The sequence below is a fragment of the Pyrgilauda ruficollis genome, unplaced genomic scaffold (assembly GCF_017590135.1).
Source record: "Pyrgilauda ruficollis isolate IOZ18807 unplaced genomic scaffold, ASM1759013v1 scaffold370, whole genome shotgun sequence".
NCBI lineage: Eukaryota > Metazoa > Chordata > Aves > Passeriformes > Passeridae > Pyrgilauda > Pyrgilauda ruficollis.
This window is the reverse complement of record NW_024525157.1, coordinates 37,559-64,521: the sequence shown is the minus strand read 5'-3', so window position 1 is coordinate 64,521 and position 26,963 is coordinate 37,559. Positions and strand designations below refer to the sequence as shown.

The window sequence follows — 26,963 nt, the reverse complement described above, 5'->3', positions numbered from 1 at the left end:
CAGCGGCTGGACGAGACTGAGAGAGCCCAGTGGAACCGATCAGATTACATGAACTTTTTGTAGCCTAAAAGCCACAATCAAAAGGTAAAAACGGGCCCAGAGCTCTCGAGGACAGAGGTGATCTACGTAAAGCCGGCAATTTTTACTCAAAAAAACTACTTGCACAAAGACTCCACAGGGGAAAACGAACTGTAAGCATCGTGTGGTTGAGTGGCGTGTGATCGAGTGTGTGTGTGAGACGTGATATTATCACAAAGCGAGTGTGGACCCCAAGATCGCAGTTCCACTCTTCGGCGAGGAAAGTGGTTGGTTGCGGGGGAAGCGAGTGAAAACTCGTTAAAAACACACACACGCACCAACCCAAAAACCCTGGGAAATTGGGGAGGGAAGGGGGTTGTTTTATCGATCATGGGCTGGATCAGAAGGGAACGGGAATCCATCAACAGCCAGGAATCACGAGACCTCGCTGGATCCAGGGATCGGTAAGAGAGCTCTTCTTTTTTTGTCGACTAAAAATCCACAGATTGCTTCACTGCATGGTTAGTAGGTCAGCAAAAAGTTTTATTTTTGTGGCATATTGTGATTAAGAGCCAGAAACAGGGTGGACCCATAGAAAAACCAGGAAACAGCCTGGCTCCTGACTAAATCCACCAAAGAAAAGGTAAGTAAGGGTAAAAGGACATGGGATAGAAAAAAGGGTAAACTCCAGGGAAGAACCCCGGAAAAACCAAGGAAAAGGGAAAAATATTGTATTCCTGACATACCAAGGCACAGTCCTCTGGGATGGATGTTAGAACACTGGGAAGACTGCCCTATGAGAAGGAGAAAATCTAAGGAAAAGGTAATTTATTATTGTATGGAAAAATGGGCAGATGTGGAGATCAGGAAATATCTGTTTTGACCTATGTTTGGGTCATTTAACAAAGAGCTATGTCGAGCATTGGGGGAATTTGTGTTTGAGGAGGAGGGGTCGACAGAGGAGGAAATGGAATATGCTCGGTTATGGGAATATGCCAGTATCGGATTGTTCCCTGTCAGAGCTTGCAAACAACCTAATGATCCAGTAAAAACTTGGGAGCCCCTGGAAAACCTTCCTCCCCCTTACCCAAACCCTCAGGTGCAAGGTCCTCTCCCTGAATCCGCGAACCCCGGGCACTGACAGGCAACGCCGCAGGCACCGCCACCTAAAGTCATGCCTCTACAGGAGCAAGCTTCGGCAATCCCCTCCCCACCAGAACAAACCTCGTCCCTTCCCCCTCCTACACAACCGGAGGAAAACACAACACACACACACACACACATCCGCAGGAAAGAGTCCCCACCCTCCAGCTGTACAAGACGCAGAACTTGGAAGGTGTATACGGACGACAGCGAAGACGAGGAGGGACAACAGGGTCTCTTTCCTCTCAGAGAAGTTCCGACTGCTCCAGGGGTCATTGGTTATGTGAATGTGCCAATAAATTCAGGGGATGTACGGCATTCAAAAAGGCAATGGGAAAGATCATGGATGACCCGTTGGGGATGGTGGAATGACTGGATGAATTTCTGGGGAACAGCATTTACTCATATGATGACATTTGCGCTACTATGAGGTCATTGTTCAATGCCGAAGAACGGGACATGATAAGAGTGGCTGCAATAAAAGATTGGGAACGCAGAAACCCACAAGGAGGGAGTGGGGAGGTCAAATGGCCCAGCCAAAGGCCATCCGGGAATGCCCAGGTAGAAGAAGATTGGCAGATAATGATTGAATTAAGAAATATGGTTATTCAAGGTATTCAGGGAGCGGTGCCAAAGGGACAGAACTTGGGGAAGGTTTTGGGGGAATGCCAAGGGAGGGATGAAACTCCTATGGAATGGTTAGAGAGATTAAGAAAGAGTCTCCAAATGTATTCAGGTACAGACCCAGACTCGCCAGTAGGAGCCATACTATTGAAAATGCAATTTGTGGCTAAATCTTGGGAGGATATAAGAAAAAAATTAGAAAAATTGGAGAACTGGCAAGAAAGGACATTGCAAGAGTTGTTGCAGGAGGCTCAAAAGGTTTATATGTGGAGGGAGGACAAAAAACAAAAGATACAAGCCAAGGTTTTGGTGACAGCAGTAAGAGAAGCCCAGAAACAGCAACAGAATACTAGCACCGGGAAAGTGGGGCAAGTGCAAAAGCCCTTGGGGAAACCCACATATCCACCGAGGAAACCTGCATCCCGTCAGAGGGAGGTGCCAGAGTGCTATTATTGCAAGCAAAGAGGTCACTTTAAAAGAGAATGCAAGAAGAGAATGAAAGATGAGAAAATGTTCCAGGAGGATTAGAGGTGTCAGGGGGCTTTTTAATATGGGGTCTATAACACCAAAGGAGCCCTTGATAAAACTTAAAATCGGACCCCATAAACAGGAGGTGATGTTTCTGGTGGATTCAGGAGATGAAAGGAGCACCGTTCAGTATCTACCATGGGGATGCCCAAAAATCAAGGATTCTATGATGGTAACTGGGGCAAAGAGGGAACCCTTTAAGGTACCAGTAATCAAAGAGGTAGAAGTAGAATCTGAAAATAAAATATGCTTGGGGAATATGTTACTAGTAGAAGAAGCAGACTATAATTTATTGGGAAGGGACTTGATGGTGAACTTGGGCGTTAGCCTAATTGCTCAAGAATCGCAGCTTGTGGTAAGTTTATACAAGCTGACCACAGAGGACGAGGGAAAGATCAATCCCAAGATCAATGGCATACTGAAGGGGAGGCGGGGAAACTGGAAATGGAGCCCATACACATAGAGATTGAGAAACCTGAAGACCCTATTAGGGTAAAACAATACCCGATACCCTTGGAGGGACAGCAGGGGTTAAAACCCATAACAGAAGATTTGATAAAGAAAGGTAATTTGGAACCTTGCATGCCAAAACATAATACTCCCATTCTTGCGGTCCGAAAACCGATGGGAGCTATTGTCTAGTACAAGATCTGAGGGCAGTTAATCAGCAGACAAAGGCTCTGCTTCCTACGGTTCCAAATCCATATACCCTCATCAATAATGTGTCACCAGAAGATATTTGGTATAGTGTGATTCATTTGAAAGATGCTTTTTGGATTTGCCCTCTGGCAGAGGAGAGCCAAAATTATTTTGCATTTCAATGGGAGGATCCAGAGACAAATCGTAAACAACAACTCAGGCAGACCTCCCTGTCCCAGGGGTTTGTGGACTCGCCAAACCTGTTCGGCCAGGCTCTTGAGCAACTCTTAAGTGAGTTTATCCCAACAGAAGGAACCAATACTACGGTATTGTATGGTATTACTACAGTATTGTATGGTATTACTATAGTATTGTATAGTATTACTACAATACGTGGACTGTCTATTAATAGCAGGACCCGACGAAGGTGGGGTAAGGTCAAACACTATTGCTCTCCTAAACTTTTTAGGAAACAAGGGTCTGAAAGTCTCAAAATCCAAACTACAGTTCACGGATCCTGAGGTAAAGTATTTAGGACACTGGCTGGTAAAAGGAAAGAAAAAGTTAGATCCTGATAGAATAGCCAGGATCATCTCCTTGCCTTCCCCTGAGTCTAAACGGGAGGTAAGACAGGTTCTGGGACTTTTGGGATTTTGTAGGCAATGGATTGAGTGGTACAGCAAAAAGGTAAAATTTTTATATGAAAAGCTGACTATGGATAAACCCAAATGGAGCGAGCAGGATGAGAAAAACTTTAGGGAACTGAAGGAGTCTCTTATAGTGGCTCTGGTATTGAGCTTGCCAGATGTAAAAAGACCTTTCCAACTATTTGTGGATGTAAGTAATCATGCTGCTTACAGGGTGCTAACACAGGATTGGGCAGGGTCAAAGAAACCAGCAGACTATGTGTCTAAGTTTTTGGACCCTGTCAGCAGGTGGTGGCCTACGTGCCTACAGGCTAAAGTGGCCATAGCTGTGTTAGTGGAGGAGGCTAAAAAGATAACATTTGGGGCTCCTCTAGAAGTATACTCCCCACATAATGTCAGGAGCATTTTGCAGCAGAAGGCGGAAAAATGGCTCACTGATGCATGGCTTCTGAAATATTAAGCCATTTTAATCCATTCCCATGACTTAGAACTTAAGACCACAGCAGCTCAGAATCCGGCTCAATTTCTATATGGAGAAACTCTGAGTATACCTGCCCATGATTGTGCTGAAATCGTTCAACTTCAGACCAAAATCAGATCCAATTTGGAAGAGGAAGAATTGGAGGAAGGAGAAAAATGGCTTGTGGATGGATCAGCCAGGGTTATCGAAGGAAAGCGAAAAACATAATGCCATAATAAATGGGGTAACCGGAGAGACAGTAGAATCAGGTCCTTTAAATGCAGGCTGGTCAGCACAGGCATGCAAATTATATGCCATGCTGAGAGCTTTGTTGGCATTGAAAGGTAAGAAGGGAACTATTTACACGGACTCAAAATATGCCTACAGGGTTGTTCACACTTTCCTTAAGATCTGGAAAGAAAGAAGGTTAATTAACACAAAAGGGAGGGGGTTGGTACACAAATAATTTATAAAGCAGATTCTGGCAGCTATCAGGGAGCCCGAAGTAATTCCTGTAGTTCACGTAAAAGGACACCAAACTGGAGCACAATTTAGGACAAGGGGAAACAACTTGGCGGACCAAGAAGCCAAACATGCAGCACTCCTACAGATAAGTACTCCAGAAATTTGTGAGGGTGAGGAACAGGAACTTCCTCCCCAACTCTCTGAAAAGGAGATTGAGGGGTATGTGAAGATTGGGGGAAAATTGGACGGAGGTAAGTGGAGGTTGCCAGATGGAAGGGAATTGGTATCAAAGGAGTAGACCCGGAAAATCTTAAGGAGGTTACATACACAGACTCATTGGGAGGCCCAGGCTTTGGCAGAACAATTCTTAAAATTCTTTGGATGCAAAGGGATATGTGAATTGGCAAAACAAGAGATATAGGGATGCATGATATGCCAAAAGGTAAACAGAGCCGAGCCAGGCAAACAGCACTGGGGAACCGCCCAGTGGCATACAGGCCCTTTGAGAGGGTCCAGGTTGATTTCACAGATCTGCCAAAGGTAGGTAGGTACCGATGTCTGCTAGTGATAGCAGACAAACTGACACATTGGGTAGAGGCATTTCCAAGCTCCCGAGCTACCGCACACGTGGTATCTAAAATATTATTGGAGGAAGTAGTGCCTAGATATGGATTAGTAAAGTATATCGATTCAGATCAGGGCACATACTTTACCTCCAGGGTAATAAAACAAATGAAAGAGGCTTTGGTGATCCAATGGGAATATCGTACCCCTTGGCACCACCAAAGCTCTGGACAGGTCGAGCAGATGAATCAGACTCTAAAAGCACAATTGTCAAAATTAATACTGGAGACCGAAATGTCCTGGGTCAAATGCCTCCCTTTAGCTCTACTAAATATCAAAACACTGCCCCACTCAGAAACAGGAATATTACCTTTTGAAATGTTACATGGAATGCCTTATGAACATGGGATGCCGGTAGGGCACCCTAAAATTGAGGATGGACAAATAAGGCCGTACCTCATAGCTATGAACAAAAACTTGCAGGAATTGCAGAAAAAAGGGGTTATAATGCAATGGACTCCTTTAGGTTTTACTATTCATCCAGTCTGACCCAGAGATCACATCCTCATAAAGACGTGGAAAGACATACCATTATCTCCTCATTGGGAAGGGCCTTTTCTTGTTCTCTTAACCACAGACACAGCAGTTCGAACAGCAGAAAAGGGCTGCACTCATGCATCAAGAGTTAAGCGAGTGGAGCCTCGGACAGAAGCAGCGGAGTGGGAAGTTGTTTCTCCACCTGGGGATTGGAAGCTTACACTGCGCCGACCATGCTAATGACAGAAATCGACCCGATAAAGTCAAGAGCCTGACTGTCCGTGCCACCCGTTTGCTATATTCAAGTGCTTGTATTGGAAGGAGTCATGGGTAGCGCACTGTGAAGGGGGACTGAGACCAAGGGGTTTGTGTGAAAAGTGTTTTGATCAAGAAATACGTTTGACTAACCTAATTTTGACGCTCCTCACAGAACTACGGGTGATTGAGGCAGACTCCCTAGCGTGGTTCAGACTTTTCCAAAATGGGGTAAGGGGAAAACTCCAATCTCGAGCCCAAATCTTAGCAGTCGAGTGCCGACGATTAAACAAGGTACCCAGCAGTGCCCGGCCAGTGAGACTCAATCGGTGGGGTGTGTTTAAGCGGAAATACGCGGATTGAGCTAGTTATGATCTCCAGCAAACTACTTCCTGCTGCCAAGAAGACGGTTTTCCCTGCCACTGGTGGCAATCCAGTGGGTGAAGGTGGAGGCAGAGAAATGATAGTGGGAGTGATTCTAGTGAGCCTGAGTCTAGTCATGTGCCTTAAGACTAGTGCTCATGCCGAAAGCCAGGCTAACCTGGGTCGGCGGGACCCCAGCTACCAGTGTGGAGTCTGTACCAAGATTCTCAAGGAAGGACAGGGTGAAGTGGAGGCTTCAACCAACCTAACCTCAGAGGACTGTAAAAATGGCACAGTAAGCAGGTACTGATTTTTTAGTGGCACTTGATATAGGGCTTGCGTTAAAGAAGGGAAAGAAGTCTGCATCCCGCAGAAGATAGCGTCCAGAGAGGGTAAGTCAAACCATTTAAAACAAAAACGCAGTGTTGAATCTATAAAAATCCCTGTATGCGACAAATGTAACTACACTGTTTGGACTGGGGGGAAAATGGAATCAGTTTTTGTGGGGTATTACCAAGTAAATAAGTTCTGCTACGATAATGAGAAATTAGGAATGTGTGCTGTGGGGGGAAAAACTTATTGGGTAGGCAAAAACGTAAAGTACGAAAATAAACTTCCTATAAGAAGAGAACCAATTATCCTACTCGAGGATCATGATGACCGAACCTGCCTACAGTACAATAAAACCTTTTGTTTCTCCAGGAACAAAGAAGGAGTAGACCCAGAGAGTAAGATCCAGCAAGTTGCTCAGGAATTAAAAAGACAGGAATCAGAAATGAGAAAACGCAGGGTGGAAGAGGAAAGATTAAAAACCCTAAGCAAGCAATATGACCAATTAGAAAACCAATATAATGATTTCTGTCTGCCTACATCAGACAGAAACTTGTTTATAGATTTAATGCAAGAAATAGCCACAGAATTAGGGTTGTCGAATTGCTGGATATGTGGAGGACTAAAATCTGCTGAAAAATGGCCTTGGAAAGGAGAAGGGTTAACCCCAGAACAACTACTAAAATGGGATAATACTAAAATCTCCAAAGTAATACAACAGCCAGAAGGATGCGTCCTGGACAAACGTGTGATTGGAACAATTTGTATAAGCCGGGAAAGGAAAGAATATACTGAAGTGGTAGGTTATACGCCGTGTATTTCCACCTTGGCATTGAATTCGGATGATAAAAGCCAAAGTTGGCAACCAGAACCTCCCTCAGAGTAATGGAGCCAAGAAAAGAATGACGAATGCGAATGGAGCGAGAAAATTGGCTATGCTGGAATAAAGTAGCTGGGGCTAACCCTTTCCCATCCATAGAGGAATTAAGAGAATTTTGGAATGGGCCAAGAAATATAAAGAATTGGAAAGCACCCAATGGAATATACTGGATTTGTGGAAAGAAGGCATACAGTGAACTGCCTTGGAATTGGAAGGGATTGTGCACTCTGGGACTAATCAGGCCAGTTTTCTTCACCTTGCCACGGTCAGAAAGCAGTTCACTGGGGGCTCCCTTATATGAGACCCTGGACCGTCAAAAGAGGGAGGTAAGAAAGAAATTTCCTGTTTTTGGAGATAGCCAAAAATGGGGGGAGGAAGAATGGCCGGCGGAACACACCATTGAATATTACGGGCCAGCCACTTGGGCTCAGGACGGTAGCTGGGGTTACCGTACCCCAATATACCTCCTGAACCGCCTGATAAGACTCCAGGCATTGTGTCTAACCACACCACAGACGCCCTCGAGTTATTATCAAAACAACACTCTCAAATGAGGGCATTTGTTTATCAGAATAGGATAGCCCTAGATTACCTGTTGGCAGAAGAGGGGGGAGTCTGTGGAAAGTTTAACGAATCAAGTGTTGTATTGAAATCGATGACTATGGGGAGACCATCCAAGGTCTCACGGCTGAAATAAAAAGGGTAGCTCATGTGCCCATCCAAAAATGGAATTCAATCTTAAATGCTTCCTGGTGGGACAATTTGGATAATGGGGCTTGGTGGAAGAAGTTAATCTTTTTCATACTCTGTTCCATAGCCAGAGTCATCTTCCTGCCTTGCCTAATTCCTTGCTTTATCCATTTGATACAATCAGTAGTGCAAGGCATGCAAATTGCAGCCATGCCAATAGATCCACAGTGTGTAACAGGGAAAACAAGTCTAGTTCCAAAAATTATGAAATTAGAAGAATGTTAGGCATATAGCTAGTAATTTGTGGAAATAAACGTTGTATAAAAATATAAGTGTATAGAATAAACTGTGGAGGGGTGGGGAAGAATCCCTTTTTCCTTCAGGTTGGGAAATCTTGGCCAGATGACGAAACCACAAAACCCGAAACCCAGGGCAGATGGACATCACAGCATTTGCATCCAAAGAGAACTCCAGCTGCACCCAGGATGAGCATTCAAAACACCTATGCCCAAAGACGCCAGGTGCTGATGGCCCAGACAAGATGCCTATCTGAGGGGGCCAGGATCATCAACACCTTGAATCTGAATGCCAGATTCCAGGAATCAGGGAAGTGCATCTTTCTGTTCCCAGATGGAGGCTTTGTGCAGCCCAAGCCAGAGGAAGAAACCAACTTGAATATGAAGAACTCAGAAAGAAACAAAGACTTTCTCCTGCAGGCGAAATAAACTGTATAAGAACTGCTGCCTCGAAGCAGTTGGTGTGGACAGGGAGGTCAAAGTACCAGTGGGTCTTTCCTCACGTCCACCCACATCACACCCCGGGGGTGATACGCTGTCTGTTTTTGGTGGTGGCTGTCGAGACTGTATTACGGTTGCGCAATAAATTTTATTTTATATATTTTTATTGAAATTGGTTATTTTTCATTTTTCATTTATAACAAAGAAGATGATCCACGTAAGTGGGTGGCAAATGCCCTGGCACAATTGGAGAAACAATTAGATGGTAATGGATTAGAACTTAGAAATTATCAGGAAGTACCTCAAGAAGATTAAAAAGGAGGACTATGTAAGAAATCACCCTTCTGTATATAGGTTCACTGGGTGTACAAATATCATAAAAAAGCTAAAAATAAAACACGTGGGTATATTTTTAGGAAAGCAGCATGAATTAATGTTTATGAAAAAGGGGAGGGAATTGTTAGGGGTATAGTTAGTAATTTGTGCAGATAAAATACAGGCTTCTATAAAGTATATGAACTAAACTGGCTGTACAGCGGTCGGGGCTAGGGATTTCATTCTCAGGAAGGCGAAACGGCGGCAGACTGGCAAGGAGATACCATTTACATACGAAGAAAACCTGGGCTGCACAGGAGATGGTCCTTCACAGAGGCATGTATCCAGAGACGCCCAGAGATAATGGCCCGCAAAGATACCCATCTGAGATAACCAGGGCCATCAACACCTGCCACCTGAATACAGGATTCCAGGAACCAGGGAGAAGCGTTAATGTATTCCCAGACGAAGGCTTTGTGCAGCTCAGGCTGAAGAAAAGAAACAACTTGAATATGAAGAACTCTAAAAAGAGACAAAGGGACTCTACTGGGAGCAAAACAAAGAGTATAAGAACTGTCCCCTCGGAGCAGCCAGTGTGGACGAAGGGGGATTTGGTGCTATACAGGCCAAATCCAGGTTCACCCAGCCTGTATCCCGGGGGTGTTGCGCTGTCAGTTTGATTGTTGGCTGTCAGGACTGTATCACAGTTGTGAATAAATTAGTTTTGGTTTTATTAGAATTGGGCATATTTCATTTTTACCTATAACAAGTGTCATGTAGACTAGCACTCAGAAGGTTTTAACTTTTGGGGATTGCTGAAAAAAGAGCATGATTCATCAGAAGCTGAATCCACAACAGCTGGTTAGGCATTTACCTACCTGCATCACAACTATGACAGATGCTGTGAAGTAAGTGCATTATCAGATCCAGATCCACTTTTTCATCATCAAAACTGTGATGATAAGCTGTCAGTAGTTCTCTGTCCTCTGTACTAAGGTCACTACCACTTTTTTGGACCAGGGAACTTTCATCCAGATTTCCAAATCCAAATGAAGCACTGTAATAGAAAAATACACCAGAGTCAAGGCTGCCCCTTCAAGTTTGCATTCAGCAATCAACTCAAACTTAGACCAACACCAACATGACTATTGGTCTTGAATTCTAGTTTTTAAGTGCAGCAGAAGAGAATCACCATACTATTACTGTTCACTGATTTAAATGTTAACCCAACAAAGGATGCCACTTAATTTATTAGTGTTAACTTTCATTTTCTTAAACTTCATTACAACACAACCACAAGCAAATGAAAGTATAAAGATACTTCTTGTTTATCTGTTCAAGGAAAAATATTTAAGAGATATGTATTATCCAAAAATTTCCCACTAGCAGAAATTACACTAAGAGAAATTATAATAAATATAACCTTTATAAACCCTACCTCTACTATGATAACTGTAAGTTAATCAAAAAATCATTCTTGAATGGCCTAGTGTACACATTACTTCTGTAAAATTTCTTTAATATGTCTATTGCATATAAAAATATACAGATAAGAACACATTACAGATTTGTTTCCAAATAAGCATGTGAAAATAATACATAGTACGTAGCACATACATACATTCTGTACATACTACAGAATTAGCAAGTTGTGCAAACATAAACAATGTCATACTGAGTATAAACTTTTTTGTTGTTTGTTTTTGAAACATTCCTAGTCTTAAAAAAAAGGTATTGCTCTTCAGTCCAGATTTTACAGCAAGAAAAGCTAAAACCTGTTCTGATTAAAAGAACACAAACCTCAAATTTCTCTTTACTATGCTATACAATGCCTTCTGCATAACTGTTACAGCTTACCCGTAGGATTCCAACAGATCAACAACCTCTGTCTGTCCAAAGCGCCTAGCCCAGTCCACAGCCATCCTGAAAGAGTTGCACAAGTATTTTTAGTTTTCACTTCAAAAGATGAAACTGAATAGCACATCAGGTGAGGCAAGTGACACCAGACTTTTGTACCCATTTCTGTATTGTTATCAGTACTGTTATTTCTGGATCAGCAACGTCCCATTTGAAGTGCATGAATAGGTGTTAACAGCTATCTGACTTTTAGATAACTACAGTTCTTTGCCACAAAAGAATGCCAGTTCTACACAGGAGTACCTGCAAACATGGAAATGAGGAGGAAGAATGTGCCATTCCTTTAAAAAGCCCACAACAATGTGCAGAGATCAGACCTGCCTGTTTGCAGCACCCTTTAAGTTATCTCAAAAAGTCATGCCCCAGGCATTTGGAAAACATTAGGCTATTTAACATCTTTCAGAAGCTGTCCTCCTCACAATGCAGTTTACCATTTTATCTTTAAACTGCAATCCTTCCCAAGTTTTTCAAATGTTAGCACTGTTATATGTATTTTGGGATAATTCATGCTTATGCGATATATATGGGAAATATGTCATGTTTGTAATAAATATTCTTAAAAGCACACAAGCCACAGACAGAGAGGGTGCTTCACAGAGTTGTGAAACTGCAGCTGGCAGCAGAAAGAGAAGAATCTAATTAGCAAGCGAAAAGGACTAGCTCTGTGCAGAGAGGGGCCCTTTCTCTGGAATGGTCCGGGAAATACCCGAGCTGATGAATACTTGATCTAGATAACCAGAGCCATCAGGAGCACCCATCTCAATGCCAAGTTCCAGTAACTTTGTGACTGACATACATCTCTTCCTGGACATGGCATTGTCCAGCTCAACACAGAGCTCAACACTCTGCCTCGGGCAAGAAAAAGTGGATAAAAACTGACTCTACCAGACTACCTTCATGAACAGAGGGGGAACCAATGTGATAGAGATCAGACCAGTGTTCACCAGCGCTGATCCCAGGGTCGATGCTGTCCCTTTGATTGTGGCTATCGAGACTGTATATCAGTCGTGAAATAAATTCTATTTTTATTAACTATTAAATTGGCTTTATCGATTTTTACCTATAACACCACCAAATATCAGACCCCTGGAATCCTAATTCTTATCATTCCATACTACAATTATTTACTGTACTTCCCTGTTTATACGAAGACATACTTCATGGCCACAAAACTTGAGTTTTTACAGATTCACAAATATTTTTACATGCTACAACAGATTTAGAAACATAACAGAAAGATCTTTTGATATAGGTAACTCCATAAAAATAAGAACTGCCAAACATTTTGGCCCAAGTCAGTAGATTACAGTTGTTCTGCTAACCAGTGTCTTCGATAACACCTACTGAAACAAAGTTTATAGCTCATAATCAAGACCATGTAATTAAGAATTTAGTTAAGAATTTACAGAAAACAATGTGATTAACAGGAGTTAGAAACTGTTGAGACCGTCAAAATCTGTAGTTCTTACAGCAGTGTGATAAGTTAGCAAATTAATTTAGATGTTAAAGAATTTTCTTTCTCTCTCCTATATTGACAAATCAATCTATCTTTTGGTTTCTCTGTTTTTACCAGCCATTAGATGATTTGCAGTGGATACTTGCTCCCATACTGATCAACTGTTCTACATGACTCAAAAAGCCTCTCCCTGAAGAAATCATCAGAGCAGTTGCACCAGTTTCACTGTGCCTATAATCAACTGAGAAGTAAAAAAAAAAAAAAAAATCAGCAAACCCAATAGAAATGTTATTTCTTCATCTAAATATGGTACAAATATTGCTTTCAAATTCCAGCCCAAAGAGAATTTGTTTCCTCACTTTATCTCTGCAGTCAGTTCATGTGAATCCCACACTGTTTTAGAAACATACTTCTGTCAATACTTCAAAACAACAACTAACTAAACAACTCATTAATTCTGCTAGCCCTATCCATTTTTTCAGTAGGCATCAGAATGCAAAGGTTTGAAACTGGAAATGAAAGTAGCCATAAAAATCTAAAAAAATTTGGTTGCTTTTTTCTTATGTAATAACACAAGAAACTTACCACTGACATTTTCAGTTAAAATGAGATTTAACACCTGAGCAAACGCATCAATATCTTTATGCAACCAGATGTCAGAAAGACAGGAATCCATTTCTTTTACTATCCATGGTTCAAGGCAATTCACATCTTTTTCAGTCTGAAGATAAAAAACAATATTGAAAAATTAATCTCTCCCAAAAGTTCTCTTTATTCTCATACACTACCCACAAATAATTTGCATGGTTATTTTTCCCAGCAGGAACCAGAATCCCAGCACTCAGTTAATGTACTCAGCACTCAGTTAATGCACTGTTTTGTCATATGCAAGTACCAACACAATGGCAGTCAAGCCATTTGATCTGAGGAAAAGTTGTGTACAACCACCATAACTGAAGACACACTTCAGCTAGAGCAGTTCATCCCAATAAAGTAATCTTTAAAATACATTAATATCCTGAAAGACTCTAGAGAACTATCTTTAGAAAACAGATTTTAAACGGCTAGTAATGCAACACAAATATAAACGTCTCTTCCAAAAAAACAAGAAACTTACCAGTTGATTAAATACTGTGTCACCACCCTCATCCAACCATTTGTACTCCTCATTTGCTCTTGGAACCGATTTTTGTCTCCGAGATGTCAGTTTGTTAGTGTTTTCTTGAGCTGAACACCACTCAGCAAGAGTGTTCTTCTGTTTCTCTTCTAGAATGCAAAATATTCCCCAAGAAAGTTTTAGAGTCATCTTTATTATCCATTGTTTTCTACTAAAGAAGACAATTACAGCAGGGCAAAGTTTTACTTACTCAACCTCTTTTATTTAATCTAGAATGCTACTACTAATCCAACATAAATGATATGTTTAAGGGTACCCAAAGTTCACCACTGCAAACAAGGGCAAAACCTACCATTTTGGTGTTTAACCCCCCAAACTCCATTATTCCAAACTACTGCATTCAAAGGATCTTCCTTAAGTAATCACCTTCCACACAAACTCAGCAAAGATCTTTTTCCAGAAATGGAATGCTGAAGACAAGTGATACAGTCCCTGCATGTAACAACTTATTTTTGCACACAAGAAACAGTAGAAAACACCAGTGTCTTAACTGACCTTTTCTGTACCCAGTGATAAGAGCTGAGCACTGTGAAAAATATTCAGTTAGGATTTTTTGTTATATATACAGCTTTGGGGTTTGTATTTTTTAAAAAAAAATCTTTAAATAATCACTGGGATCATTACTTTCAGTTGCCAGGAAAACTTCTGAATACTTAATCAACTGGAAACCAATTATGTTTAGCTCAAGAGTGTTAACATCTACGAAAAATACATCCATGCCTGAAGAAAGCAGGGAAAAATGTTACTAAAGAGAACAACTTCTACATTTTGTGCAAGAAGTACAAAATCCTGCCTGCCTGCCTGCTTTAATAGCTGCACTTTAATTTACACCCAAAGGTACAGAACATCCTATACGTCTTTAGTATAAATGTGGGTAGAGCCCCCAGTTACATGTAACTCTACACCATAATAATTAGAAAAAATATGACATTCATCAACTGAAACCAAAAGGAATGCAATCACTGAATCAGTGATTTTTTTTCTTTAATTGCATAAACTATTTCAATAATATAAATACTGAGAGCTTAAACATACTTGCTGTCATCTAATCACATCTCATTTAATCTCCTGACTTTGGAATTTTAACAGAGAATAATCCTGTCAATTGTTCGTTCAATCAATCAATGATTCTCACTGCAACTCCTTACAATTAAGAAGTCCACCAACCTTGCTGCTTCTCTTTTTTATACTTCACCATCTCTTTGTTTGTATACCCAGTGCTTCGTAAAATGTCCTCCAGAAACATCTCTTTAACTTCAAAAGGTCTCCCTTGGACTAAAAGTATAAAAAATCCATATAAGATTATATGTTCACTAACTTCACTTACAGCATTTATTTTATTTTAAATTATCATCACCAGAGTTTATTTTTCTCAAAATTACACAAAACAAAACATTTCCAATGTAAAATGCCACCTTGTTTCTCATCAACCTCTTCAATTTTATCAAGTGTAATAGCAAGAGATGTTCGTAAGATTGACAGTTATTAAGCACAAATTTTTTTTAAATGAGAAAAAGCAAACAGCCGTTTTTGTTTAGGGTTACAAACAAGAACTCATCATGTAAGCCTGCTACCTGGATTAAAAACGTAATTAATTATTAAGCAATTAATATGGAGACAATACATCTTTGTATTGAACTACTTTCTTTTCATGAGAAGGATGTAAGGAGATAGACTTATTTCCACATCCTCAACTAATTCAGCAAAGCTGAGCTTTCTTTACTGAGTACTTCTTGACAGATCCCAGTGGCCTTTCAATTCTAATAATTTATCCTGATTTCTTTTTCAACATGACTATTTTCTAGACCTTATTGGTGGACATTAAAGAACGCTATTTGCATGAAGAATTAAAATCTCTACATTTTGACTTCTTGTCCCTTAAGCTGACTTTAGATCACTCAGAATCTTCCTTCAGAAAGAGCAATCCACAATTCATATACTTTTAGAAGCTGTCACAGAGGAAGTCTTCCAACACTGATCACAATCTCTGTTTACTACAGCAATCCACAACTACAAATGCTGGTTTCTGTGGTCAGGATTTTGTCAGCCATACTGCTGAAGGAGAATCAAACCTTTTTCATTACATTAACAGAAACAACCACTTCTTTTAAATCTTCAATTCTCAAAGAAAAACAAAACAAAAACAAAAACAAAACAAACAAAAAAAATCTTTTCAATTGCTATTGGCCTGCTAAATAACCAGCATAAGCACTGTGGTAAACTGGAGAGATTGCCATCAGAATTTCCAACACAAATATACCAATCTGAAAGAACAGGAAGCTGCAAAAAGAGTCAACTTGAAAGACACACAACCATCACAGCTGACGCAAAAAATATTCAGATAACATGAATTCATGTGTAATTTCCAGATTCCTGTCTTCAACAAGTGCAAGCCTTATTTTACTAGGCAGAAATAAAACTGGGAACTAGAAATAAACACTTCTATCTGCAAAAAAAAAGGGAAAAAGATGTTTCCTCCTCACAAGAATTTGCTATAATAAACCAGTAAGCAATCCCGCCCATTTCTAAAACTGCTGAGATTTTGTAAAAAAAGGCTGACATGCAGATAGTCTGATTGTCAAATAAAGCATTTATCTTAAAAGCTACTTTTCAAAACACATTAAACTTGGACATTATTGTTGAAAAAGTAAGAGGACTGAAAGGTGCCAGAGGAGGTCACCCATGCAGAAAATCTGCAAGCCAGGAGGGTGGGGGAAAAAAATCCAAACCCACAAAACCCTTCCATCTCTCACATATTTATATTTTGCCTCTACTGAAGATCAGTCAAATAAAATTAAAACAGCAATAATGGTAGCTTTTCTTTTCATTTGAGTGTAACCTAACTGCAGATAACTGAGTCAACACAAACCAAGAAAAACTGGATGCCTTTTCTGACTATTTACCTAGATGAATGGCTACTAATTTTCTTTAAATCAAAGAATCATGTGATTCGAGCATGAAACCCAATCTGCCTAAGCCTGTATTTCTGAACTGAACAGGTACAGTTATGTGATTTTTATCCAGTAATCAGTAACAATCCTTATGAGACCTGAAGAATAAGAATCTACTGGAGTGTATTAATATATGTCATACTCATGTAGCTCATAAGTCCTGTATCAGCATGAAGACAGCACTTCAATAACCTTTTCCTACTTCTTCAATTAATAGTGGAGGGGGGCAGGATACACCTGCCTTTATAGAACTCCCAGTGACTAAACACTCTGTATTAGGAAAATAGTTAAGAAACAAGAAACCTGACTACACAAAGAACAAGCATTCCTGTAACTCTCAGTGTATTCATCATGTGCCTTTACTCAAAACAGTTTGCTGTTGTGGTGTGTTTTTTGTTAGTAGGTTTATTGTTTGATTTGTAATTTTGGAGTCCTTATGCTGTTTCCTTTTTGTTCCTGCCTTTTCCCAGTATTTTTGTCACTTTCCTTGTTGTTAGTTGCTAGTTGCTATTTCTCCAAACTCTATCTGTTTACTGAAACTGTTCTCCTCCCTTAGGATTTTTATTGATTTATACATTGTGGTTTCCGCCTTGTTTTTTACTCCCAATTCTCCTAATTTGTTAAGGATTATACTCTCCCCTGAGACCTGCTCCCACATATAAGCTCCTTTCTCCCCTCAGTGTCCCAGGAGGCAGAAGAAGGGGAAGTTTACCATCAAATAAAGTTACCCTGGGACCTGTGTGCAGCCCTGTGTTTTATGATGCACCGACACTGGCACATGGGATTCAACGGGGCTCGAGGGGGGGAATCTTCCACCCCACCCTCCCCAAAAAAACTGTTCTCCTCCCTTAGGATTTTTATTGATTTATACATTGTGGTTTCCGCCTTGTTTTTTACTCCCAATTCTCCTAATTTGTTAAGGATTATACTCTCCCCTGAGACCTGCTCCCACATATAAGCTCCTTTCTCCCCTCAGTGTCCCAGGAGGCAGAAGAAGGGGAAGTTTACCATCAAATAAAGTTACCCTGGGACCTGTGTGCAGCCCTGTGTTTTATGATGCACCGACACTGGCACATGGGATTCAACGGGGCTCGAGGGGGGGAATCTTCCACCCCACCCTCCCCAAAATCATCAGCTAGCCGGGAGGAGGAGCGGCAGTTTGCTACAGTTTAGTAAGATCTGTGAATCTCAGGGCAGGTATACTAAGATTTAAGAGTTAAGATAAATACTTACTATGTATTACTGGGCAGCTTCCAAAATACCTAATAAAGAGATTTGCATCTAGAGCAGCACTAGAAATAATTAGTTTTAGATTATTCTGGTTTTGCAGCACATCTCTCAGTTTTATTAGCAAGAAGTCACTAAACCTATCCCTCTCATGTACTTCATCCTGTAACAAAAGAAAAAAGGAGAGATTAAAAAAAACCTCACAGATTCAAGATCACAACGTCTGACAAAAACCGACTTTAAGAAAAAAAAAAGATTTGGTGGCAGGGACCTTAAAATGTGTAAGTCTAGTTTAAGTAATAGGGGTTTTTTTTAAAAAAAGGGGTTTTTTTATGCTATCCATAAGCAAAAAAAAGTTTTTATCAGAGCTGAGTGCACTGCAATGCTGAAGCTCTACACACCTAAATTCAGAGGCCAAAGTGAGTATCTGAAACCTCTAATTTTGCATTTGAAGTCAAATTTCAAGAAAACACCACAAACCACAAATCCTACAAATCTTATTTTAATAAATTCTCACTTCACCACTGATGAGCATTTAAAGAAATGTATGACACCACATAATCAGGAGAACAGACACATTGCTTAGACAAGTCATACACAAAGCCTGTAAATTAAGGCACATAACCGACTAATCACCTTTGTCATTCTTCTATTTTGCTTTGTATTATGAATGAATGAAACAAGGGCTCAAATACAAGGTTTGTAGGCTGATATCAAGAATGTCTAGATCATTGTCATGCTTTTTTCATGCTTCGATAAACAGGTAGGCACCTAAACCTACCATGATTTCTTTTAATCTTCCGTACTTAAATCTTGCCACAAACATTCTAGTTCCCCTTACTTATTAAATTCCACAATAGGAATACTAACATAATCAATAAAGGAACACAGCTGAATAATTTGCTAGCAACTGGACTCCACATTATCTTGAAAACTCTGGGCAAACAAATGGACTGAAAACCTGGTATTGCTAAAACAAATACATGAAAACAGAAATACTTATACGATCACACTGAACCATATCAATGTAAGCCTCCCTAAGGATTTTCTGGGGAATGGGAAGTTCAGAAAAATTTACACTTCTGTCCTCCTCAACTCCTTCCGATTCCACAACTAATCACTGGCATGAACATAAGATATTTTTACAGAAAAACACCAAAATCTACAAAACATGCACGCTACTCTAAGGACTCCGAAAATCTGACTCTTTAAAGCTGATTCAGATTCTACCAAACAAAAACACCTAAAGTGCTCAGTAAATTTAAATTTAAAAAAATGAGGACCTCATTTTCTAAAGCAATACATATTGCTCCACCCCACAAGAAAGACCACAGGATGCTCACCACAATAACATGGGTCACGGTGGAAAGGGTGCTGTCTCCTGCCATCAGTGTGCGAAGGAGCATGTCATTAGTGCAGAATGTCACCAGTGTCTTCGGAGAAACCCTATGGAACACATCACAGAGACAACTCAGGGGGTTTGGACCATTTAAAGGCAGCTAGCTTTCCATGGATCAAAAACTAAAGCAGCTGCTGACCAGAAGAGGAATTACAATTCTCTCCCTAAAAGACTCATGCACACCCCTTGTTTTTAAACTATGTCTTTTCCCAGATGTTTCCTAACAATTTGTAGTGTTTCTGCCCCAAAACTCTGGATAATGGATTAATTGAAAAAATAAGATTCAAATTTTAATAAATAAGGAAGTAAAAGAGAACCATGAAGAAACTCTGCATATCATTCACGTTACTAGAAAATTCCATGTGGAATACCAGGTTTCAATTCCTCAGCACATGCTTAGATATAGCCTTTGTATTTGACTACACATGGCGGGACGAGCCTGGCTAGATGCCAGGTGCCTACCCAAGCTACTCTATCTGTCCTCTCCATGGGTAGGGGAGAGGAAACACAACGAAAGACTCACAGGGTCAAGAGAAGGACAAGGAGAACGTGGGTCTCTCCCATGGGTGACAGTCCTCCATGAGCTTCTCCAATACGAGTCCCTCCCATGGGTTGCAGTTCTCCATGAACTGCTGCAGCTCAGGTCCCTTTCCACAGAGTGCAATGCTTCAGGAATGGCTTGCTCCATTGTGGGACCCCCACAGGATCACAATTCTGACCTGCAAACCTGCTTCTGTATGGGCTCCCCCCACGGGGCTACAGGTCCTGCCAAGAGCCTGTTTCAGCATGGACTTCCCAGAGGATCACAACCTCCTTCAAGCATCTACCTGCTCCAACACAGAGTCCTGGACAAGGGGATTCCTGCTGCACCACAGACCTCTACGGACTGCAGGGGCACAGCTGCTTCACCATAGGCTGCACCTGGCACCTGGAGAACCTCCTCCCCTCCTGCACTGACCTTCCTGTCTGCAGAGCTGCTTCTCTCACATGCTCTCACTGCTCTTCTTGAATTGCTGCCTCTGTTGTGCAGGTTTTCCTCCCCCATTCCCCACTGTCCCAGAGGCACTACCACCATCACAGATGGGCTCAGCCTCAGCCAGAGGCAGGTCTGTTTTGGCTAGCACCAGCTCTGTCAGACATGGGAGACGCTTCTGGCACCTTCCCACAGAAGCCTCCCCACAGCTCCCAAAGCCTTGCCTTGAAGACACAATACATTACAGACAACTAAATCACAAAGCAATCTGCTGATCCTCTGGTTCTTCAGGAGGTCAAAATACTGAAATATTAAAATTCTATACCTGGGGCAAAGTTAGCTGTCCAAATAAAAACAGCAATTGTCACTACTTCCTCTGGCACTGCCATCCTAAAGGAGCTGAAGAGTTCCTTTGTACTGTGCTCTACAGCTCTTCTCCAGAAGACAGTTAAGAAAACTTAAAAAATTATACTTCTGTGCTACTATAAACACCTCTAAACATCTCCACTCCAGATTTTTTTTTGTCCACAGCTCAAAATATTATCTCCCCCTTTTAGTGTTTCTCTGGAGTAAATGTACTGATTCTTCTCAAGATGAATTTTCTTCACTACTTCCAGTAATTCTTCCATTTTGATCTGACTTTGCTCTTCTTCTGCCAGCATAGTACTTCCATTTATTAATCATCCAGCTTATTTGTGATACATCTTCACTAGCTCTTCTAATCTCTTAATAGCCTTGTGAGCTTTCATACACACATTTGAATTCTTATTGTGGCTTTGTTGTTCAAGCGCGTTCATTTTCATCAGCTATGTGTCATCTTCGGTCACTCAAGCAACACAACCTTTTCCCATCTTCTGGTCATTCACATCCAAACTGCTCGCCCTTCCCTGAAAAGTCACTGCCTATGCAGTACAAGGATGTAAAAACCCCACACACTCCATTCATGCTCTGCTTTACAGACAAATTCATCAAGTGATATTGAAATCTCTACTTTTACATCACTTCATGTCTTAAACACAAAAGCTAAAGCAGAGTAAATTTAGCCCAAAACAGACTGATAAATAATGCTCAGCTTCATCAGTTACTTTCCAAATTTCTTGTTTTCCCTTTTATGACTTCTATCAAATCACACTACATAACATTTGTCACAGCATGCTGGTCTTCACACCCACCTTCAAAGCTTGCAGAATTTTGGATCCACACATGTTAAAAGTAGAGAGGGGGAAAAAAAATAGAAAATGTAGACTTGATCTGAAAATCAGACAAGGATTATACATGCATACACTCCGCAGAAGAAATCAATAGAAAGCACTTGAAATTCAGTACTATAAGACAACCTACTATATGAAACTGCAAAACACAGGAAGAAAGCCATCCTTTTCATCTTAAGAGTGAAAATTATTTACTCTTAATACTCTTAAGAGTATTCCTCATCTGCAATAACATATCCCACCTACAATTTGTGGGGCTGCATCCCAAACACACTACAGTTCAAATGTACACAAGATTTACAATACCAGCACAAGATCAACTGACACTTAGAAATACCACTAGTACCTGCTTTCTAACCGGATCTGGTAACCAATTGTCTGGCCAATCTTCTCTCTTCTTTCTGCTGCCACTCTTTCAGCCACAGCAACAGCCGCTAAACGTCTCGGCTGAGTACAAAACACACGACAGGGAGTTCCATTCTTGTAGCAGTCATCAAGGATAAATTGAGGGATCTGTAAAGAAGTGGTTCAAATTTACTCTTTGAGAAAGTCACGGCTTTGTTAGCACAGGGAAGCAATTTAACTGCATCTCAGTATTACACATTGCATTTTCATTACGATTATCACTGCAAGCATACCTGAATCAGTGGAAAATAAATTTCTAAGCATAACCTATTTATGTTTTTTTTTAAAGAAAAAAACTTGCAGTGTCTCTCTCCTGCTTCAGAGAAATCTAGAAAAAAAAACAACCTGTAGATAATCTCTCATTTTAACACAAAAAAATATATTAGTGTACTAATTAGTACTGAGAACAGAAATAGCCTTAGAAGAAAAAGGGCTATACAAAAATCACAGTAACTGTCCCTTCAATAGTTTGCATTATTTTAACGAAAAAATTGTATCTATGAGAAAATTGTGAGGAAAAATTGTGAGGAAAAATTTATGCTTTTAGTACCTATCTACTGGCTTAGTGTTTGAATTGGAACACAAGATTTTCAATCATACAGGAAAAGAAAGGCCTTAAAATAGCATAAAAAATTCCCATATCACAAATGTTACACAATTGGCATAGTTTAATATAAATACTGTTATCTTTTTTATTTCACTGAAGAAACATACTTGTGTAGTTTTTCCTGATCCAGTCTCTCCTATAATCAAAACAATTTTATTGTCCTTTATTATTTGGACAATTTCTTCCTGTTTTTCAAGAACTGGTAGTGACTGCCTGAAGGAATCAAACTCTGATTCCCCTCTTTTCACTGGGACCTGGGGGATACCATCATTAAGTCGACCACTTGTCTTGTTTACTTCTTTGTTTTCTGTGAAGAGAAATCAAAAGTTTATTTATACAGATATAGAGGAAGGTCACTAAAACACTGCTCAAAAATTGTACTTAAAAATTAACGGTGCTGACTTTTTATGCATCCCTGTGGGTAAAGTGACAAACCTATCACACATTTAGAAGTCATATTTATAGCAACATGTCCTCCTGTGGTGCTTGAAATAGGTATTTTTCAAAACAGTTATTACTTTCCTAGGTACTTTGAACAAAACCACTCTTCCAGAGTATTCCTCCAAGTCAAAAAAGCCTACAAAGAGCAAAAGGAGAAAGAGAAAATAAACCAGAGAAAACCAGCCAGTGTATTTTGGTGGCTTTTGTATCTGCACCCACATTTCACACCTGCAATTCTCCCTAGAAATACACACTTACAGAGTTAAACCTTTAAGCTATTCCATGCATTTGCCTGAAATCATACTAATGCAAGCACGGTGCATCAAGAGTCCTGGACCCTACACAGCAGTGTGATGTGTTAGAAAGCAGTGCATAAGTAGCGCAAAAACATGCACATCTTCAGAGGGATCTACTTCAAATCCATCATTGCAAGTGCTACTCTGTAATTCCTTTATAATTATTTTCCAGAATAATGAAAAGCTTGCTGTAGATTCAATTAGACACACGATAACTGTGATTAATAGATTCATATATTAAATTTCAAGCTCTGCTGTACCAAGAGAAACACAGACTAAGAGAGCAGTAGAACTAAAAGTACATTCTTGAGAAGCAGATAAAGACAAATATTAGACTGTTTATTAACTTATCCCTTACATGGCCAAGCCATTGCATTTCAGTACTTCTATTATAGCTTCCCTCTGTTCATTAAACAATCCTATTAAGCTGAAACAATTGAAAAAACCAGCAAAGGAAGCACTAAAAGAACAGATACCATGTATCAGAAACACGCAATTAAACAAGGCATATTGGTACCACTGTTTTCTGTCCACTACACCCATCTCTGCACACAGAAACACAGTGTAACTCTTCCACTTGCAGTTGCTAAAGCAAGAATCTAGATGAAAGATTTGCTTTAAAAAAGAAAACAACCCAATTATATCAGAAGTTTGTCTTTCAGTGAACTCTTCTGTATTCCAGAAATTAGTCTCTTAAGGACAAAATCTATTTTGTGGAGATGCAAAAATAAAACCTAAGTGTAGGAGCGCGCCCCCTAATGACAGAGTGGCAAAACTAGCCTTTGTCCCCCAAAAAAAGGAAAGAAGCCCAGAAGTTTCTCTCAACCATTAGGTGAAAAGTCACCTCATAGGACCTCAGGGACTTCACCAAACACTAGAGGACATCTAATTGGACAGAAGCCAAAAAGTCCTGCCTGACCTATCAGGTAGAAAAAGAAGAGAACAAAAGAGCTAGGACCTTTTGTGAGATGTTTTTACCAGGATTAGACCTCTGCACCTGGCTCGGGTTTTTCTGTTTTGTTATTTTGCCTTTTATTAAACATTTTTGTTTCTCACACTGCAGCAGAAGTCACCTTGCTTATTTTATGTCCCCAAAATAATAGCTGAGCTATCCTTTGGTTTATTATATATTCTTTTGAGAACTTATAAGACCAGGCTTAAGAAAAAGAAATATAATAACTATACTTCTCGATTTATCGAGGACATTTATTTCTATAAGCAGAATACACAACTTCATTTTCTCATAAGGGTGTTCTTATGGCATCATGGTAACACTGACTCTTCAATCCCACCTCACAGTACTTGTATGAAGCCACATTTCACAAATGTGCTTCCAAAAAGTTTTGGCTGGAACTGGCTCAAAGATTCTAAATTAATACAGGACAAGGTAGACATCACAAGTGCGTGATATGACTTCCCAAGTTCCTCACAACACCAGTTATAAAAGACCTTAAAAGGAAAATTCATGTGTTTGTTTAAACGTGTCTGTTAGGACACAAGAGGGGACAGAACACAAAGAGGTTTTGTCACTGTCTTGCAGGTGGTTTTTTCAAGTGGTGTTCAGAAGACATGCTGAACATACCAGATTCAACAGCACAGGCATGTCCTCTCTCTGTCCTTGGCAGGAGCTCTGTGCGTTCCTTATTTGTGACAGGAAAGCTCTGAATTAGACTCCGAACAGCGTGCTTCGTACGGAGAGCCAAGTCACAAGTCATGACTGCATGTCCCTCTGATACATCCTTCTTCCTTACAGTCAGGTATCGATTGGCTCCTTTTCTGTGAGGGGGGAAAAGGAAACATATTTTAGGAATAAGGAACCTACTCTAGGTTAATTTTTATCTGTCCAGGTATGAGACTCTATGCAAAATCTTTGAAAAAAACCAGAAATCACAGTGAGAAGCTTTTTTAATGGAGCCATTAAATCTACCAAGTGGATTAAGTGGAAGTGGAAAAGCAAGCACATGTCACAAGTTTTCCAAGCATGCTTATTTCTGTGTCTACTTTTACACTTTTTTCCCTAATACTATTCCTTGCAACACAGTAGGGTATGTTGGAAACATCAATCAGGTTATCATTAGTCATGAAATTCTATTGGTCTGCACCTAAAAACCAAAAATTGTACCCCAACTCACCCTTTGCTTTTAGATACCAATCCAAGAGACTGACAGAGCTGGTGAACAAATGCTCTTTCACTACTAGTGAAACTAGAAGGAAATTCCATCTCTGGAATGATAAATAATAATGAAGAACAGTAACAATGCAACTGGCAGTAATCTTGACATATTATCTCGATGTTACAGAACCACAGAATTGTTAGGATTGGAAGGGAGACCACCCAATGCAACCCCCCTGCCAAAGCAGAGTAACCTGCAGCAGGTGACAGAGGAACACATCCAAGGTTTGGGATGTCTCCAAAGGGGGAAACTCAACGCTTTCCCTGAGCAGCAGCTCAAGTGCTCTGCCACCCTCAACGGAAAGTTTTCCCTCATGTTGAAGTGGAACGTCTTGTGTTTTAATTTATGGCCATTGCTCCTTGTCAAAAAGTCTGCACCACCTTCCTGGGACTCATCTTGAAGACATTTATATGCATTAATAAGATGCCCTCTCAGACTCTTCTAGGCTAAACAGGACCATCTCCCACACCTCTCCTGATAGGACATGCTCCAACCCCTCTCAGTGGTCTCATCTCAGTGGTCTCTGCTGGATCCCCTCCAGTAGCTCCCCGTCTCTGTGCCGAGCTGCGCCTTACTAGGGCCGGGCAGAGGGGCAGCACCCCCGCCCTAACCCGCTGCCAGCGCCCTCCCAACACCCGCAGGCCGCCCCCGGGCCGGGCTGTGCCGCGCACCCGCCTCGTCCCCGCTTCGGAACCGCTCCAGGGCGAGCTGCACCGCCATTTCCACCTCCTCGTCCACGCCGACCTCCCAGAGGGCCTCGGCCCGGGCACGCACCGCGGCGGCGGCAATTGAGCCCCCGGCGGCTCCGCCGGGCTGCCGCCGCGGGACCCGCCTGTGTCGCGACATGGCCCCGACAAGGCCCCCACACGGCCCGTGCCCCGGCCCCGGCCCCGGCCCCGGCCCCGACACGACCGGCACCCGGCCCCGACACCGACACGGATCGGGGGCCGCTGCTCCTCGGCCCGGCGGGCGACTCTAGCGGCGGGGCGGGGCCTGGGTGGAGTCACCCACAGGCGGAATCGCCCCGAACGGAAGGAAATCGGCTCTTTTGCCGCTGTTAGGGGGGAAGGTTGTCTGCGTACCGAGGTGTGTATGTGGCTGTGACCAAAAAGGGGCACTGGTACCCTGACTGGTCATAAATTACTTGATTTAATTGCATGGCATTAAACGTAGGCGTGGCGAGGGTCATCTCGGTCCTCAGCCTCCTCACTGCAAAGTGTTACTTGCCCTTGATTTGGGATCGTCTTTTCCTGCTGTCCTTCGACTGCACGCTGAGGACACGAGGTAGAAACTAAACTCAAACCTCTTGGCCATGAGACAGGGCTCAGTATTGAATGCTGCTGCTTTGGAAACATCATTAGGTGAGAAGGAGAGTACTTGGAAGAAGAACAAGCTACTCCTCAGTTGCAAAATGAAGTGGGGAATTAAATAAATAGAAAATAAACACTCACTGTCTGATATAGATGCTGAAGAATAGCTCTTAAGCCACTTCTATCAAAGTGTTTACAAGGCTCACTTCAGCATAATTCTGCAC

The 26,963-nt window shown here is 41.2% G+C and overlaps 1 protein-coding gene across 6 annotated transcripts in view; it reads right to left on the bottom strand.

The window, feature by feature from the left end:
• The window catches only part of LOC121358121 (3'-5' RNA helicase YTHDC2-like), a 42,318-nt gene extending 15,942 nt beyond the window's left edge, over window positions 1–26,376 (bottom strand). For 2 of the 6 annotated variants that reach the window (XM_041476045.1, XM_041476046.1), the window contains exons 1-13: window positions 26,101–26,376; window positions 25,388–25,478; window positions 24,838–25,031; window positions 22,626–22,825; window positions 21,853–22,019; window positions 19,267–19,369; window positions 17,930–18,086; window positions 14,913–15,020; window positions 13,686–13,834; window positions 13,154–13,289; window positions 12,683–12,809; window positions 11,053–11,118; window positions 10,074–10,252 (exon numbers count right to left, since the gene is read on the bottom strand). In XM_041476045.1, coding sequence (XP_041331979.1) covers window positions 10,074–10,252; window positions 11,053–11,118; window positions 12,683–12,809; window positions 13,154–13,289; window positions 13,686–13,834; window positions 14,913–15,020; window positions 17,930–18,086; window positions 19,267–19,369; window positions 21,853–22,019; window positions 22,626–22,825; window positions 24,838–25,031; window positions 25,388–25,478; window positions 26,101–26,275 — 1,852 coding nt within the window. In that variant the 5' untranslated portion in view covers window positions 26,276–26,376. Of the gene's footprint in view, window positions 1–10,073; window positions 10,253–11,052; window positions 11,119–12,682; window positions 12,810–13,153; window positions 13,290–13,685; window positions 13,835–14,912; window positions 15,021–17,929; window positions 18,087–19,266; window positions 19,370–19,845; window positions 20,633–21,467; window positions 21,505–21,852; window positions 22,020–22,625; window positions 22,826–24,837; window positions 25,032–25,387; window positions 25,479–26,100 lie in introns of those variants that run through there. The other 4 variants (XM_041476047.1, XM_041476048.1, XM_041476050.1 and 1 more) reach the window with 4 other exon arrangements.
• Between the last annotated feature and the right edge of the window lie 587 nt (window positions 26,377–26,963).